The sequence below is a fragment of the Ranitomeya imitator genome, chromosome 1 (assembly GCF_032444005.1).
Source record: "Ranitomeya imitator isolate aRanImi1 chromosome 1, aRanImi1.pri, whole genome shotgun sequence".
Lineage (NCBI taxonomy): Eukaryota > Metazoa > Chordata > Amphibia > Anura > Dendrobatidae > Ranitomeya > Ranitomeya imitator.
Window position 1 is genome coordinate 299,863,761 of NC_091282.1, and position 19,182 is coordinate 299,882,942.

At 46.4% G+C, this 19,182-nt stretch overlaps 1 protein-coding gene across 1 annotated transcript in view; it reads left to right on the top strand.

The window, feature by feature from the left end:
- The first annotated feature begins 3,635 nt into the window (after window positions 1-3,635).
- The window catches only part of LOC138670122 (glutathione S-transferase theta-3-like), a 43,015-nt gene continuing 27,468 nt past the window's right edge, over window positions 3,636-19,182 (top strand). Inside the window, exon 1 of the mRNA XM_069757174.1 lies at window positions 3,636-4,016. Coding sequence (XP_069613275.1) covers window positions 3,902-4,016 — 115 coding nt within the window. The 5' untranslated portion in view covers window positions 3,636-3,901. The remainder of the gene's footprint in view (window positions 4,017-19,182) is intronic.

Below are 19,182 nucleotides of genomic sequence, written 5' to 3' on the forward strand. Positions count from 1 at the left end.
TACCATACCACCTTACACGGGGACAAAGAGGAAGGTGCAGATAAAAGTGCAGGTTCCTTCATCAGGTGGGGGGAGGAATACTAGTTGGTGACGTCACTGGCACAGGGCCTCTCATAGTACGCAAAAGTGTTGCTGCCGGTGGGAGGCGCCCCTGCCGTGCAAACACACCGCTGTACTTTGAAGGGCCCTGTGCCAGTGCCAATGCCAACGAGTGGGCCCCCCCTGCTTGCTCAGGATCACAGCACTTGCAAAGTTGAAATACTTACCTCTCCCTGCTCCACTGCCGTGACGTGGTCCAGATTTCCTGGGCCCACTAATTACTTGAACCAGCCCTACCCTTCACAACTTTAGCCAAATGACCCCCAATTTCAAATGCCTTCCAATTATTATAAGGTAAATTACGATTGACAAGCTTCTGTAACAAGAATGGATGTTTTTGCCATTAAAATGGGCAGTGTAGGTGTTTTCCTGGCCTCCACTCACTGCCGACTATGCTCCCCCATTGACTTGCATTGGGTTTCGTGTTTCGGTCGATACCCGACTTTTCGCGATAATCGGCCGATTCCACTCGACTCGACTTCTAAGATAGTCGGGTTTCGCGAAACACGGCTCGACTCTAAAAAGGTCAAGGTCGCTCAACTCTAGTCGCGGTCACGTGAGCGGTCAGGTGATTGGAATGCATTGAAACGCTCACTTTACACATGTGGCTATGCCCACCATGCGTAAAGTGAGTGCTTCATGTGCGGTGGTACCTGGGTCTGGAGGAGAGGAGACTCTCCTCCATGCCCTTGGGAACCATGTTTCAGTTAAAAAAAAGAATTAAAATAAAAAATATTGATATACTTACGTTCCGGTGGCCCCCGGAGTCCTCCCACCTCTCAGCGGTGCACGCAGCGTCTTCCGTTCCCAGGGATGCATTGCGCGAAGGACCTGGGATGACGTCGTGATCATGTGACCGTGACATCACAAAGGTCCTTCGTGCAATGCATCCCTGGGAACACAAGCCGCCGGGAGCGCCGCTAAGGAGATCGGGGGCTGTCGGAAGGTGAGAATAACCATGTTTTAAAATTATTTTTAGCATTCTATCTTTTACTATTGATGCTACTTAGGCAACATCAATAGTAAAAAGTTGGTCACACTTGTCGAGCATTATGCTTGACAAATGTGACCAACCTGTCAATCACTTTTCAAAGCGATACTACAGATCGCTTGGAAAACGCTAGCATTCTGCAAGCTAATTACGCTTGCAAAACGCTAGTGTTTAGCGGGAAAATGCATGCCAATTCTGCATGCGTTATATCCATGGCAGAGAGTTGCAGAATTGCCACGGAAATTTCCGCGGCAATTCTGCAACGTGTGCCCATAGCCTTAGGGCGGGGAGACATCCTCCGATACTGCTGTCATGGAAGGTGCCTAGAAACCGAATTACCGGTAAGACTAATTCTATTTTCATTCCTCTCATGCCACTTTGTATTAATTCCTGAAAATCACCTCAAGGATAAATAAGCTACCTGACAGAAGTTTTCAATATGTCAGAGGGTGCTGTTTTTAAAATGTTCTGACTTTTGGAGGTTTTACATTTCACGATGACCCTAAATAGGACAGTCCTAACTTTTATATTAAGACCTTACCATCTGTCAAGTGATGTACATGTGGATAAGGGTTGAGAAGCACTGATCCCGGCTAGTAGACCCACAGCCATGTCCAGCTCAAACAAAAGGCAGGCCACACCTTTTATATGCAAACAAATTGGGAACAGGAACACGGAGACTGCTGTGTATACGGCCGGTTTCACACGTCAGTGGGTCCGGTACATCAGGTGACAGTTTCCTCACGTACCGGAGACACTGACTCACGTAGACACATTAAAATCAATGTGTCTCTGCACATGTCAGCGTGTTTTCACGGACCGTGTGTCCGTTTAAAAAACACGGAGACGTCAGTGTTCGTGGGAGCGCACGTATTACACGGACCCATTAAAGTCAATGGGTCCGTGTATAACACGTACCGCACACGGATGCTGTCCGTGTGCAGTCCGTGTGCCGTGCAGGAGACAGCGCTACAGTAAGCGCTGTCCCCCCAGCGTGGTGCTGAAGCCGCCATTCATTTCTTCTCTCCAGCAGTGTTCGCTGGAGAGAAGATATGAAAAATCTTTTTTTTTTGGTATTTAAAAAAAAGATCCCTGTCCCCAACCCCCTCCCACCCCCTGTGCGCCCCCCTGCTGTTAATAAAATACTTACCCGGCTCCCTCGCTGCTTCCTCTCCTCGCCGCAGCTTCTCCTGTATGAGCGGTCACGTGGTGCCGCCCATTACAGTGATGAATATGCGGCTCCACCTCCCATAGGGGTGGAGCCACATATTCATCACTGTAGTGAGCGGTACCACGTGACCGTTCATACAGGAGAAGCTGCGATGAGGAGAGGAAGCAGCGAGGGAGCCGGGTAAGTATTTTATTAACAGCGGGGGGGGGGGGGGCGCACAGGGGGTGGGAGGGGGTTGGGGACAGGGATCTTTTTTTAAGCACCAAAAACAACAAAAAGATTTTTCATATCTTCTCTCCAACGAATGCTGCTGGAGAGAAGAAATGAATGGCGGCTTCAGCACCACTTAGCTTAACTGTAGCGCTGTCTCCTGCACGGTGCGTGTGGTACCCAGTCGACACACGGGCGGCACACGGATGCTGCACGTGTGCCACACTGATGTGCCACGTGAGCACACGGACACACGGACACGGATAATTCCGGTACCGATTTTTCCGGTACCGGAATTATCTGGACGTTTGGGACAGGCCTACATCAGAATCACAGGAGACATGGGGCTGCAGCATATACACTTCAGGAGACATGGGGCTGCGGTATAGACATCGCAGGAGACATGGGGAAGGAGACGCTGGAGTTTCGACACAGACATCACAGGAGACATTTGGCAGTGGTACAGACATCGCAGGAGACGCCGGGGCAGCATCACAGACGACACCAGGGCTGTGGCACAGATCCCACAGGAGACGCCGGGGCTGCTGCTGTCTTTCTTTGTGGGATGGCAGCGCATAGTGTGCTAACTCCATCCACAAAGCACATCCTGACACTGGCACTGACAAGTATCAGGACGTAATCTCTTATTGCACACGCAAGGATAATTTAGGAGGCTGACAACCGTCAAAATGTAGCTGCTGCCCCGAGCACTGCCGACCCAGGGATTCTGCCCAGGGGCCAGAGAAAAGGTCATCGAGGCCTACGCCAGAGGTTCCCCACCCCTGCTGTTAGTCAATGAGAGCACTAAAAAAATAAAAGACCTGCCAAGGTTTTTTTCTGTGTGCGTGTGCTTTTTTTTACTGAAAATAAATGCTAGTGTTTTCTTAATTTCTTGATAAATATTTTTAAAAAAGTCTGCAACCCTCTGAAATAAAAACGCTGGCAACAGACACATCAGTACAAAACTTCAGAGAAAAGGAAGAATGCTGAGGCGTCTTTCGCTTGGAAAACAGACACGCTGTGTGAACATGCCCTAATGTTATGCTGCAGAAGCCAAGTGGAAAATCCACAGCTAATGAGCCCGACATGGGCTTTCTCTGAATGCCACCAGCAAGTGTTTCTCCACGTGGAGGAAATGATTGTAGAATCCTGACAGGAGTTTAGAACAAGATGTCAGTGACCAGGATGAATGAGGAACCTCGGCAGTGAGGAGCTTCGTCATGCACATTTGTTGCTGTCATCCTTGGACTTTCAGCCATGAAGCCACAATGTGACACCGTGCAATTAACCCTAATGGAGCCATAGGCAGCGCAATAGGTGAGAGCTTGGGGCGGGCGAGGCTCCGTGCCGTGGGCGTGGGCACTGCTGAGTAACCGGAGCCCCTTCCCGGAGCCTCTCACTGCCGAGTACCGGACTGGTGTGTCATCATCATGTCGGACCTGACCCTGTACCTGGACCTGTTCTCCCAGCCCTGCCGCGCGGTCTATATCTTCGCCAAGGCTAACAGCATCCCCTTTAAGCACCAGGAGGTGCTGCTGTTCAGAGGTCAGTCGGGGGTCTTGTGAAGTGAGTGTGGGGGGCAGTTCTTGGCATAAAACTTTTGAGACTTGCAGCTGCTGCAATGGTGGATAAGGCTACGTTCACACTAGCGTTGTGCGCCGCTGCGTCGGCGACGCGACGCACAACGCACCGAAAAACGCTGCGTTTTTCGACGCGTGCGTCGTTTTTTGACGAAAATCGGACGCAAGAAAAATGCAACTTGTTGCGTTTTCTTGATCCGACGCTAGCGTCAAAAAAGACGCACGTGTCGGAAAACGCAACAAGCAAAAACGCATGCGTCCCCCATGTTAAACATAGGGGCGCATGACGCGTGCGTCGCCGCTGCGTCGCCCGACGCTAGCGCGACGCACACTAGCCGAACGCTAGTGTGAACGTAGCCTTAGCTGTGTTCTCTGAATAGATGGTGTCAGAAGTGTGCGGGCTGATGGAAAGGATGCTCTGACTGCTTCAGTGCCGGACTAAGAGGCAGAGCATCCTTTACATCAGCAGTCAGGCAGGTAGCTGGGTCGGAGGTCACTGTCCTCCTGTGTGGCCCCCAGGGGCCCCCGCACTGCAGCCCTGTTAATCAGTGCCGTGGTAGATGATCTGTGCACCCAGGAGCTCATTGTGAGGCAGCGGCATAAGGCTACTTTCACACTAGCGTCGGCCCGACGTACCGACGCAAACTGCAAAAAATATGAACAGGGGCAGCGGATGCAGTTTTTCAACGCATCCGCTGCCCCATTGTAATGTCCGGGGAGGAGGGGGCGGAGTTCCGGCTGTGCATGCGCGGTCGGAAATGGCGGACTCGACACTCAAAAACACTACATGTAACTTTTTTGTGCCGACGGTGCGCCAAAACACGACGCATCCGTCGCACGACCGATGCGACGTGTGGCGATACGTAGCTAATGAAAGTCTATGGAGAAAAAAACGCATCCTGCGGGCAACTTTGCAGGATGCGTTTTTACTCCAAAATGACCCATTGCGACGTACGTAAAAAACACGCTAGTGTGAAAGTAGCCTATAAGGGGCACAGATCGCCCAAAGCCGCAATGGTGACTGATTCTGGGGGACTTTATCCCCTTAGTGACGGAGCCAAATTTTTAAAATCTGATCAATGTCACTTTATGTGGTAATAACTCTGGAACACTTCAACAAATCCCAGTGATTTTGAAATTGTTTTTTTTTTTCGTGCCACATTATAATTTAAGATAATGATAAATTTAGGTAGATATGTTTTGTGTTTGTTTATAAAAAATTCAGAAATTTGACAAAAATGTAAAAAAAAATAAATGCATTTTTCAAACTTTAACCCCTTAACGACCACTGATACCCCTTTTAACGGCGGTAGTTAAGGGTACTTAAACCACAGCGCTGTTAATTAACAGCGCTGTGGAAAAAATGTATAGCGCCCCCAGAGTCGGATTTTCTCCGGGGTCTCGGCTGCTGGGGGTAGAAGAGACCCCAGAGAACCTGGGTTGCGATCACTGGTATTAACCGTGTACCGGCGACCACGAAAAAACCCAAACTGATGTGCCACTTAATTTCTCTGTTTTCCGATGTGATCACACATCAGAGGAGAGAGAAATGGTCTCCAATCCCTCCCCGGAGCTCCTCGGCCCTCCTGCTTCCCCCCCCCCCATGGGTGCCGCCATCTTCTCCCGGGAAGAAAATGGCAGGCGCATGCACAGTGCACCCAGCAGATCTCGGGGTCTTGGCTTGTTTTTTACCTACCCCCGGGTTGCGATTGCCAGTACTAACCGTATATTGGCGACCGCAAAAAAGAAAAAAAGTCTGATGTGCCATGTAATTTCTCTGTCTTCCGATGTGATCGCACATCAGAGGACAGAGAAATAGGGGTCTCCAATGGCTCTCCGATACTCACCAGTGTCTCCAGCTGGTCCTCAGCCCTCCTGCTTCCCCCCCATGGGCGCCACCATCTTCTCCCGAGAAGAAAATGGCAGGCGCATGCGCAGTGCACCCGCCGAGATCTGCCAGCCGGCACCCGACAGATCTTGGGGTCTTGGCTGCCGGGGGTTGCCAAAAAAAGAAAAACAAAAGTCTGATGTGCCATTTAATTTCTGTACAACAAATTTTGTGGTTCATTTTCTTTTTTTGCACTTGTGAAATAAAAAAAAATTGGTTCTGAAGAAAAATGTAAAAAAAAAAGTTGAATGTTAATTTTTTCCTTCCACATTGCTTCAGTTCCTGTGAAGCACGTAAAGGGTTAATAAACTTCTTAAATGTGGTTTTGAGCACCTTGTGGAGTGCAGTTTTTAGAATGGTGTCACTTTTGGGTATTTTCTATCATGAACATCCCTCAAAGTGACTTTAAATGTGAGATGGTCCCTAAAAAAAATGGTTTTGTAAAATTTGTTGTAAAAATGAGAAATTTGTTGCTCAACTATTAACCCTTATAACTTCCTAACAAAAAAAAATGTTGTTTCCAAAATTGTGCTGATGTAAAGTAGACATGTGGGAAATGTTATTTATTAACTATTTTGTGTGACATATCTCTCTGATTTAAGGGCTTAAAAATTCAAAGTTTGAAAATTGCTAAATTTAAAACATTTTCATCATATATCCATTTTTTTCATAAATAAAAGCAAGTAATATCGAATAAATTTTACTGCTAACATGAAGTACAATATGTCACAAAAAACATTTTCAGAGTCAGCGGGATCTGTTAAAGCGTTCCAGAGTTATAACCTCATAAAGTGACAATGGTAAGAATTGTAAAAATTAGCCCGGTCATTAAGCTGCAAATTGGCTCAGTTACTAAGGGGTTAAATGATTATCTCTTTAAGAGCTCCTTTTCACTTGCGAGAAATATGGCCGAGTCTCGCAGGTGAAATCCCTCCTCTGGCGCCGGCACTCCAGAGCGGAGCGTGCGGCCGCACAGCAACACATGGAGCTGCACACTCCGCTCTGGAGTGCCGGCACCAGAGGAGGGATTTCACCTGTGAGACTCGGACGTATTTCTCGCAAGTGAAAAGGAGCCCTAATCAAAATGGTCACAGCACAGAAAACATTAATAAATAACATTTCCCTCATGCCTGCTTTATATCAGCACCATTTGTAACATTTTATTTTGTCAGCCTTTCAGGTTTAAAAATGTAGCAGCAATTTTTCCTTTTTATCAAGGAAATTTACAATTTATTTTTTTTGAGGGACCTATTCAGGTTTGAAGTGACTTTGGGGGTCCTATATATTGGAAAACCAGTAAATATACAATTTTAAAAACCACACCCCCCGACATTTTGAAAACTGCAGTCAGGCCAGTTTCACACGTCAGTGGCTCCGGTACGTGAGGTGACAGTTTCCTCACATACCGGAGCCACTGACACACGTAGACACATAAAAATCAATGCATCTGTTCAGATGTCATTGATTTTTTGCGGACCGTGTCTCCGTGTGCCAAACACGGAGACATGTCAGCGTTCGTGGGAGCGCACGTATTACACGGACCCATTAAAGTCAATGGGTCTGTGTAAAATACGTACCTGTTGTGAATTCTGTGGCAGAGCTCCCTCCTGTGGTCACAAGTGGTACTTCGGCTGATTCTCTCTGTGAGCTTCCGTTGGTGGAGGAAAGTGGTACTGCGGCTTCTGAGTTTCCTTCCTCAGGTGATGTGGTGAAGTCGTTAGGTGCTGCTCTATTTAACTCCACCTAGTGCTTTGATCCTGGCCTCCAGTCAATGTTCTAGTATTGGACCTGTTCCCTCCTGGATCGTTCCTGTGGCCTGCTGCTCTGCATAGCTAAGTTCTGCTTTGCTATTTTGTTTGCTGTTTTTTTCTGTCCAGCTTGTATATTTGTTTTTTCCTGCTTGCTGGAAGCTCTGGGACGCAGAGGGTGTACCTCCGTGCCGTTAGTTCGGTACGGAGGGTCTTTTTGCCCCCTTTGCGTGGTTTTTGTAGGGTTTTGTGTTGACCGCAAAGTTATCTTTCCTATCCTCGCTCTGTTCAGAAAGTCGGGCCTCACTTTGCTAAATCTATTTCGTCTCTATGTTTGTCTTTTCATCTTAACTCACAGTCATTATATGTGGGGGCTGCCTTTTCCTTTGGGGTATTTCTCTGAGGCAAGGTAGGCTTATTTTCTATCTTCAGGCTAGCTAGTTTCTCAGGCTGTGCCGAGTTGCATATGGAGCGTTAGGCGCAATCCACGGCTCCCTCTAGTGTGGTTGGAGAGGATTAGGGATTGTGGTCAGCAGAGTTCCCACGTCTCAGAGCTCGTTCAATGTTTTTGGGTTATTGTCAGGTCACTGTATGTGCTCTGACCTCTATGTCCATTGTGGTACTGAATTACCTTTTCATAACAGTACTGGAGGCCCAAAGTACTAATGATTCTCAATAGAGGGAAAAAAGAAGTTCTGAGACCATTTTTTTTTCTCTGCACTGTGTTTTGCCTTTTTTTTCCCCTAGACATTTGGGTGGTTCAGGACACAGGTGTAGCGATGGACATTAAAGGTCTGTCTTCATGTGTGGATCAGCTCACGGCAAGAGTACAAAATATTCAAGACTTTGTGGTTCAGAATTCTATGTTAGAACCGAGAATTCCTATTCCTGATTTGTTTTTTGGAGATAGAACTAAATTTCTGAGTTTCAAAAATAATTGTAAACTATTTCTGGCTTTGAAACCTCGCTCCTCTGGTGACCCAGTTCAACAAGTTAGGATCATTATTTCTTTTTTACGTGGCGACCCTCAGGACTGGGCATTTTCTCTTGCGTCAGGAGATCCTGCATTAAGTAATATCGATGCGTTTTTCCTGGCTCTCGGATTGCTGTACGATGAACCTAATTCAGTGGATCAGGCAGAGAAAATTTTCCGGCTCTGTGTCAGGGTCAGGATGAGATAGAGGTATATTGTCAGAAATTTAGAAAGTGGTCCGTACTCACTCAATGGAATGAAGGTGCGCTCGCAGCTATTTTCAGAAAGGGTCTCTCTGAAGCCCTTAAGGATGTCATGGTGGGATTTCCTATGCCTGCTGGTCTGAATGAGTCTATGTCTTTGGCCATTCAGATCGGTCGACGCTTGCGTGAGCGTAAATCTGTGCACCATTTGGCGGTATTACCTGAGCTAAAACCTGAGCCTATGCAGTGCGATGGGACTTTGACCAGAGTTGAACGGCAAGAACACAGACGTCTGAATGGGCTGTGTTTCTACTGTGGTGATTCCACTCATGCTATCTCTGATTGTCCTAAGCGCTCTAAGCGGTTCGCTATGTCTGCCACCATTGGTACGGTACAGTCAAAATTTCTTCTGTCCGTTACCTTGATCTGTTCTTTGTCGTCGTATTCTGTCATGGCATTTGTGGATTCAGGCGCTGCCCTGAATTTGATGGACTTGGAGTATGCTAGGCGTTGTGGGTTTTTCTTGGAGCCCTTGTAGTGTCCTATTCCATTGAGAGGAATTGATGCTACGCCTTTGGCCAAGAATAAACCTCAGTACTGGACCCAGCTGACCATGTGCATGGCTCCTGCACATCAGGAGGTTATTCGCTTTCTGGTGTTGCATAATCTGCATGATGTGGTCGTGTTGGGGTTGCCATGGCTACAAGTCCATAATCCAGTGTTAGATTGGAAATCCATGTCTGTGTCCAGCTGGGGTTGTCAGGGGGTACATGGTGATGTCCCATTTCTGACTATTTCGTCATCCACCCCTTCTGAGGTTCCAGAGTTCTTGTCTGATTACCGGGATGTATTTGATGAGCCCAAGTCCGATACCCTACCTCCGCATAGGGATTGTGATTGTGCTATCGATTTGATTCCTGGTAGTAAATTCCCAAAAGGTCGACTGTTTAATTTATCTGTGCCTGAGCACGCCGCTATGCGGAGTTATGTGAAAGAGTCCTTGGAGAAGGGGCATATTCGCCCGTCATCGTCGCCATTAGGAGCAGGGTCCTTTTTGTAGCCAAGAAGGATGGTTCGCTGAGACCTTGTATAGATTACCGCCTTCTAAATAAGATCACGGTTAAATTTCAGTACCCCTTGCCGTTGTTATCTGATTTGTTTGCTCGGATTAAGGGGGCTATTTGGTTCACCAAGATAGATCTTCGTGGTGCGTATAATCTTGTGCGTATTAAGCGAGGCGATTAATGGAAAACTGCATTTAATACGCCCGATGGCCATTTTGAGTATCTAGTAATGCCATTCGGACTTGCCAATGCTCCATCAGTGTTTCAGTCCTTTATGCATGACATCTTCCGAGAGTACCTGGATAAATTCCTGATTGTGTACTTGGATGACATTTTGATCTTCTCGGATGATTGGGAGTCTCACGTGAAGCAGGTCAGAATGGTGTTCCAGGTCCTTCGTGCTAATTCTTTGTTTGTGAAGGGGTCAAAGTGTCTCTTTGGAGTTCAGAAGGTTTCATTTTTGGGGTTCATCTTTTCCCCTTCTACTATCGAGATGGACCCTGTTAAGGTCCAAGCCGTCCATGATTGGACTCAGCCGACATCTCTGAAAAGTCTGCAAAAGTTCCTGGGCTTTGCTAATTTTTATCGTCGCTTCATCTGCAATTTTTCTAGTATTGCTAAACCATTGACCGATTTGACCAAGAAGGGTGCTGATATGGTCAATTGGTCTTCTGCTGCTGTGGAAGCTTTTCAAGAGTTGAAGTGTCGTTTTTCTTCTGCCCCTGTGTTGTGTCAACCAGATGTTTCGCTTCCATTCCAGGTCGAGGTTGATGCTTCTGAGATTGGAGCAGGGGCTGTTTTGTCGCAGAGAGGTTCTGATTGCTCGGTGATGAAACCATGCGCCTTCTTTTCCAGGAAGTTTTCGCCTGCTGAGCGAAATTATGATGTGGGCAATCGAGAGTTGCTGGCCATGAAGTGGGCATTCGAGGAGTGGCGTCATTGGCTTGAAGGAGCTAAGCATCGCGTGGTGGTATTGACTGATCATAAGAACTTGACTTATCTCGAGTCTGCCAAGCGGTTGAATCCTAGACAGGCTCGTTGGTCGCTGTTTTTTGCCCGTTTTGACTTTGTGATTTCGTACCTTCCGGGCTCTAAAAATGTGAAGGCGGATGCTCTGTCTAGGAGTTTTGTGCCCGACTCTCCGGGTTTATCTGAGTCGGCGGGTATCCTCAAAGAGGGAGTAATTGTTTCTGCCATCTCCCCTGATTTGTGGCGGGTGCTGCAAAAATTTCAGGCTAATAAACCTGATCGTTGCCCAGCGGAGAAACTGTTTGTCCCTGATAGGTGGACGAATAAAGTTATCTCTGAGGTTCATTGTTTGGTGTTGGCTGGTCATCCTGGAATCTTTGGTACCAGAGAGTTAGTGGCTAGATCCTTTTGGTGGCCATCTCTGTCGCGGGATGTGCGTTCTTTTGTGCAGTCCTGTGGGATTTGTGCTTGGGCTAAGCCCTGCTGTTCTCGTGCCAGTGGGTTGCTTTTTGTTATGTTTGCTAATGACAGGTGTTATGAAGGCAATCCAGAAACACAGTGTGCTTAGCGATCAGAGCGCACACAGTGATCTGACAAATACCCAAAAATACAAGAACGAGCTCTGAGACGTGGAAACTCTGTAGACTGCACACCTGATCCTATCCTAAACACAACTAAAAGCGGCTGTGGATTGCGCCTAACAACTACCTAGGCAACTCGGCACAGCCTAAGAAACTAGCTAGCCTGAAGATAGAAAAATAGGCCTGACTTGCCCCAGAGAAATTCCCCAAAGGAAAAGGCAGCCCCCCACATATAATGACTGTGAGTAAGATGAAAAGACAAAACGTAGGGATGAAATAGATTCAGCAAAGTGGGGCCCGATATTCTAGGACAGAGCGAGGACAGTAAAGCGAACTTTGCAGTCTACAAAAAACCCTAGAGCAAAACCACGCAAAGGGGGCAAAAAAACCCCACCGTGCCGAACTAACGGCACGGCGGTACACCCTTTGCGTCTCAGAGCTTCCAGCAAAACAAAAGACAAGCTGGACAGAAAAAAAAGCAACAAAAAAGCAAAAGGCACTTAGCTATACAGAGCAGCAGGTCACAGGAGCAATCAGGAGAAGCTCAGATCCAACACTGAAACATTGACAAGGAGCAAGGATAGCAGCATCAGGCGGAGTTAAGTAATGAAGCAGTTAACGAGCTCACCAGAACACCTGAGGGAGGAAGCTCAGAAGCTGCAGTACCACTTGTGACCACAGGAGTGAATTCAGCCACAGAATTCACAACAGTACCCCCCCCCCCTTGAGGAGGGGTCACCGAACCCTCACCAGAGCCCCCAGGCCGACCAGGATGAGCCGCATGAAAGGCACGAACAAGATCGGAAGCATTAACATCAGAGGCAAAAACCCAGGAATTATCTTCCTGAGCATAACCCTTCCATTTAACCAGATACTGGAGTTTCCGTCTAGAAACACGAGAATCCAAAATCTTCTCCACAATATACTCCAATTCCCCCTCCACCAAAACCGGGGCAGGAGGCTCAACAGATGGAACCATAGGTGCCACGTATCTCCGCAACAACGACCTATGGAATACATTATGTATGGAAAAGGAGTCTGGGAGGGTCAAACGAAAAGACACAGGATTGAGAACCTCAGAAATCCTATACGGACCAATAAAACGAGGTTTAAATTTAGGAGAGGAAACCTTCATAGGAATATGACGAGAAGATAACCAAACCAGATCCCCAACACGAAGTCGGGGACCCACACGGCGTCTGCGATTAGCGAAAAGTTGAGCTTTCTCCTGGGACAAGATCAAATTGTCCACTACCTGAGTCCAGATCTGCTGCAACCTATCCACCACAGAATCCACACCAGGACAGTCCGAAGACTCAACCTGTCCTGAAGAGAAACGAGGATGGAGCCCAGAATTGCAAAAAAATGGAGAAACCAAGGTAGCCGAGCTGGCCCGATTATTAAGGGCGAACTCAGCCAACGGCAAAAAGGACACCCAATCATCCTGGTCTGCAGAAACAAAACATCTCAGATATGTTTCCAAGGTCTGATTGGTTCGTTCGGTCTGGCCATTAGTCTGAGGATGGAAAGCCGAGGAAAAGGATAGGTCAATGCCCATCCTACCACAAAAGGCTCGCCAAAACCTTGAAACAAACTGGGAACCTCTGTCAGAAACAATATTCTCAGGAATGCCATGCAACCGAACCACATGCTGAAAAAAAAAGGTACCAAATCAGAGGAGGAAGGCAATTTAGCCAAGGGCACCAGATGGACCATTTTAGAAAAGCGATCACAGACCACCCAAATGACTGACATCTTTTGAGAAACGGGAAGGTCAGAAATGAAATCCATCGAAATATGTGTCCAAGGCCTCTTTGGGACCGGCAAGGGCAAAAGCAACCCACTGGCACGAGAACAGCAGGGCTTAGCCCTAGCACAAATCCCACAGGACTGCACAAAAGTACGTACATCCCGTGACAGAGATGGCCACCAGAAGGATCTAGCCACTAACTCTCTGGTACCAAAGATTCCAGGATGACCAGCCAACACCGAACAATGAAGTTCAGAGATAAGTTTATTAGTCCACCTATCAGGGACGAACAGTTTCTCTGCTGGACAACGATCAGGTTTATTCGCCTGAAATTTTTGCAGCACCCGCCGCAAATCAGGGGAGATGGCAGACACAATGACTCCTTCCTTGAGGATACCCGCTGGCTCAGATAAACCCGGAGAGTCGGGCACAAAACTCCTAGACAGAGCATCCGCCTTCACATTTTTAGAGCCCGGAAGGTACGAAATCACAAAGTCGAAGCGGGCAAAAAATAACGACCAACGGGCCTGTCTAGGATTCAAGCGCTTGGCAGACTCGAGATAAGTCAAGTTCTTATGATCAGTCAATACCACCACGCGATGCTTAGCTCCTTCAAGCCAATGACGCCACTCCTCGAATGCCCACTTCATGGCCAGCAACTCTCGATTGCCCACATCATAATTACGCTCAGCGGGTGAAAACTTCCTGGAAAAGAAAGCACATGGTTTCATCACTGAGCAATCAGAACCTCTCTGTGACAAAACCGCCCCTGCTCCAATCTCAGAAGCATCAACCTCGACCTGGAATGGAAGAGAAACATCTGGCTGACACAACACAGGGGCAGAACAAAAACGACGCTTCAACTCCTGAAAAGCTTCCACAGCAGCAGAAGACCAATTAACCAAATCAGCACCCTTCTTGGTCAAATCGGTCAATGGTTTGGCAATGCTAGAAAAATTACAGATGAAGCGACGATAAAAATTAGCAAAGCCCCGGAACTTTTGCAGACTTTTCAGAGATGTCGGCTGAATCCAATCCTGGATGGCTTGGACCTTAACTGGATCCATCTCGATAGTAGAAGGGGTAAAGATGAACCCCAAAAATGAAACTTTCTGCACACCGAAGAGACACTTTGATCCCTTCACAAACAAAGAGTTAGCACGCAGGACCTGAAAAACCATTCTGACCTGCTTCACATGAGACTCCCAATCATCTGAGAAGATCAAAATGTCATCCAAGTAAACAATCAGGAATTTATCCAGATACTCACGGAAGATGTCATGCATAAAAGACTGAAACACAGATGGAGCATTGGCAAGTCCGAACGGCATCACTAGATACTCAAAATGACCCTCGGGCGTATTGAATGCAGTTTTCCATTCATCTCCTTGCCTGATTCTCACCAGATTATACGCACCACGAAGATCTATCTTAGTGAACCAACTAGCCCCCTTAATCCGAGCAAACAAGTCAGATAACAATGGCAAGGGATACTGAAATTTAACAGTGATCTTATTAAGAAGGCGGTAATCAATACACGGTCTCAGCGAACCATCCTTCTTGGCTACAAAGAAGAACCCTGCTCCCAGTGGTGATGACGATGGGCGAATATGTCCCTTCTCCAGGGATTCCTTCACATAACTGCGCATAGCGGCGTGTTCGGGCACGGATAAATTAAATAATCGACCTTTAGGGAATTTACTACCAGGAATCAAATTGATAGCACAATCACAATCCCTATGCGGAGGTAGAGCATCGGACTTGGGCTCTTCAAATACATCCTGATAATCAGACAAGAACTCTGGGACCTCAGAAGGGGTGGATGACGAAATCGACAAAAATGGAACATCACCATGAACCCCCTGACAACCCCAGCTGGATACCGACATGGAATTCCAATCCAATACTGGATTATGGGTTTGTAGCCATGGCAACCCCAACACGACCACATCATGCAGATTATGCAACACCAGAAAGCGAATAACTTCCTGATGTGCAGGAGCCATGCACATGGTCAGCTGGGCCCAGTATTGAGGTTTATTCTTGGCCAAAGGTGTAGCATCAATTCCTCTCAATGGAATAGGACACCGCAAAGGCTCCAAGAAAAACCCACAACGTTTAGCATAATCCAAATCCATCAGATTCAGGGCAGCGCCCGAATCCACAAACGCCATGACAGAAAACGACGACAAAGAGCATATCAAGGTAATGGACAGAAGGAATTTGGACTGTACAGTACCAATGACGGCAGACCTAGCGGACCGCTTAGTGCGCTTAGGACAATCAGAAATAGCATGAGTGGAATCACCACAGTAGAAACACAGCCCATTCAGACGTCTGTGTTCTTGCCGTTCAACTCTAGTCATAGTCCTATCGCACTGCATAGGCTCAGGTTTAACCTCAGGCAGTACCGCCAAATGGTGCACAGATTTACGCTTGCGCAAGCGTCGACCGATCTGAATGGCCAAAGACAAAGACTCATTCAAACCAGCAGGCATAGGAAATCCCACCATGACATCCTTAAGAGCCTCAGAGAGACCCTTTCTGAACACAGCTGCCAGCGCAGATTCATTCCACTGAGTGAGTACTGACCATTTCCTAAATTTCTGACAATATACTTCTATATCATCCTGACCCTGGCACAAAGCCAGCAAATTTTTCTCAGCCTGATCCACTGAATTAGGCTCATCGTACAGCAATCCGAGCGCCAGGAAAAACGCATCGACACTACTCAATGCAGGGTCTCCTGGCGCAAGCGAAAATGCCCAGTCTTGAGGGTCGCCGCGCAAAAAAGAAATAATAATCAAAACCTGTTGAATAGGATTACCAGAAGAATGAGGTTTCAAGGCCAGAAATAGCTTACAATTATTTTTGAAACTTAGAAACTTAGTTCTATCTCCAAAAAACAAATCAGGAATAGGAATTCTTGGTTCTAACATAGATTTCTGATCAATAGTATCTTGAATTTTTTGTACATTTATAACGAGATTATCCATTGAAGAGCACAGACCCTGAATATCCATGTCCACACCTGTGTCCAGAATCACCCAAATGTCTAGGGGAAAAAAAAAAGTGAACACAGAGCAGAAAAAAAAAAAATGATGTCAGAACTTTTTCTTTCCCTCTATTGAGAATCATTAGTTTGTCTCCTTGTACTGTTATGTTTGCTAATGACAGGTGTTATGAAGGCAATCCAGAAACACAGTGTGCTTAGCGATCAGAGCGCACACAGTGATCTGACAAATACCCAAAAATACAAGAACGAGCTCTGAGACGTGGAAACTCTGTAGACTGCACACCTGATCCTATCCTAAACACAACTAAAAGCGGCTGTGGATTGCGCCTAACAACTACCTAGGCAACTCGGCACAGCCTAAGAAACTAGCTAGCCTGAAGATAGAAAAATAGGCCTGACTTGCCCCAGAGAAATTCCCCAAAGGAAAAGGCAGCCCCCCACATATAATGACTGTGAGTAAGATGAAAAGACAAAACGTAGGGATGAAATAGATTCAGCAAAGTGGGGCCCGATATTCTAGGACAGAGCGAGGACAGTAAAGCGAACTTTTGCAGTCTACAAAAAACCCTAAAGCAAAACCACGCAAAGGGGGCAAAAAAAAACCACCGTGCCGAACTAACGGCACGGCGGTACACCCTTTGCGTCTCAGAGCTTCCAGCAAAACAAAAGACAAGCTGGACAGAAAAAAAGCAACAAAAAAGCAAAAGGCACTTAGCTATACAGAGCAGCAGGTCACAGGAACAATCAGGAGAAGCTCAGATCCAACACTGAAACATTGACAAGGAGCAAGGATAGCAGCATCAGGCGGAGTTAAGTAATGAAGCAGTTAACGAGCTCACCAGAACACCTGAGGGAGGAAGCTCAGAAGCTGCAGTACCACTTGTGACCACAGGAGTGAATTCAGCCACAGAATTCACAACAGCTTTTGCCCTTGCCAGTCCCGAAGAGGCCTTGGACACATATCTCTATGGATCTTCCCGTCTCTCAAAAGATGTCAGTCATTTGGGTGGTCTGTGATCGCTTCTCTAAGATGGTCCATTTGGTACCCTTGTCTAAATTACCTTCCTCCTCTGATTTGGTGCCATTGTTCTTCCAGCATGTGGTTCGTTTACATGGCATTCCAGAGAATATCGTTTCTGACGGAGGTTCCCAGTTTGTTTCGAGGTTTTGGCGAGCTTTTTGTGGTACCCAATGTGGCTAAACAAAGAAGTAAGACAGGCAATTAACAGTAAAAAGAAATCATTTGCACTACTAAAGCAGGATGGCACCATTGAAGCTCTAAAAAACTATAGGGAGAAAAATACTTTATCTAAAAAACTAATTAAAGCTGCCAAAAAGGAAACAGAGAAGCACATTGCTAAGGAGAGTAAAACTAATCCCAAACTGTTCTTCAACTATATCAATAGTAAAAGAATAAAAACTGAAAATGTAGGCCCCTTAAAAAATAGTGAGGAAAGAATGGTTGTAGATGACGAGGAAAAAGCTAACATATTAAACACCTTCTTCTCCACGGTATTCACGGTGGAAAATGAAATGCTAGGTGAAATCCCAAGAAACAATGAAAACCCTATATTAAGGGTCACCAATCTAACCCAAGAAGAGGTGCGAAACCGGCTAAATAAGATTAAAATAGATAAATCTCCGGGTCCGGATGGCATACACCCACGAGTACTAAGAGAACTAAGTAATGTAATAGATAAACCATTATTTCTTATTTTTAGGGACTCTATAGCGACAGGGTCTGTTCCGCATGATTGGCGCATAGCAAATGTGGTGCCAATATTCAAAAAGGGCTCTAAAAGTGAACCTGGAAATTATAGGTCAGTAAGTCTAACCTCTATTGTTGGTAAAATATTTGAAGGGTTTCTGAAGGATGTTATTCTGGATTATCTCAATGAGAATAACTGTTTAACTCCATATCAGCATGGGTTTATGAGAAATCGCTCCTGTCAAACCAATCTAATCAGTTTTTATGAAGAGGTAAGCTATAGGCTGGACCACGGTGAGTCATTGGACGTGGTATATCTCGATTTTTCCAAAGCGTTTGATACCGTGCCGCACAAGAGGTTGGTACACAAAATGAGAATGCTTGGTCTGGGGGAAAATGTGTGTAAATGGGTTAGTAACTGGCTTAGTGATAGAAAGCAGACGGTGGTTATAAATGGTATAGTCTCTAACTGGGTCGCTGTGACCAGTGGGGTACCGCAGGGGTCAGTATTGGGACCTGTTCTCTTCAACATATTCATTAATGATCTGGTAGAAGGTTTACACAGTAAAATATCGATATTTGCAGATGATACAAAACTATGTAAAGCAGTTAATACAAGAGAAGATAGTATTCTGCTACAGATGGATCTGGATAAGTTGGAAACTTGGGCTGAAAGGTGGCAGATGAGGTTTAACAATGATAAATGTAAGGTTATACACATGGGAAGAAGGAATCAATATCACCATTACACACTGAATGGGAAACCACTGGGTAAATCTGACAGGGAGAAGGACTTGGGGATCCTAGTTAATGATAAACTTACCTGGAGCAGCCAGTGCCAGGCAGCAGCTGCCAAGGCAAACAGGATCATGGGGTGCATTAAAAGAGGTCTGGATACACATGATGAGAGCATTATACTGCCTCTGTACAAATCCCTAGTTAGACCGCACATGGAGTACTGTGTCCAGTTTTGGGCACCGGTGCTCAGGAAGGATATAATGGAACTAGAGAGAGTACAAAGGAGGGCAACAAAATTAATAAAGGGGATGGGAGAACTACAATACCCAGATAGATTAGCGAAATTAGGATTATTTAGTCTAGAAAAAAGACGACTGAGGGGCGATCTAATAACCATGTATAAGTATATAAGGGGACAATACAAATATCTCGCTGAGGATCTGTTTATACCAAGGAAGGTGACGGGCACAAGGGGGCATTCTTTGCGTCTGGA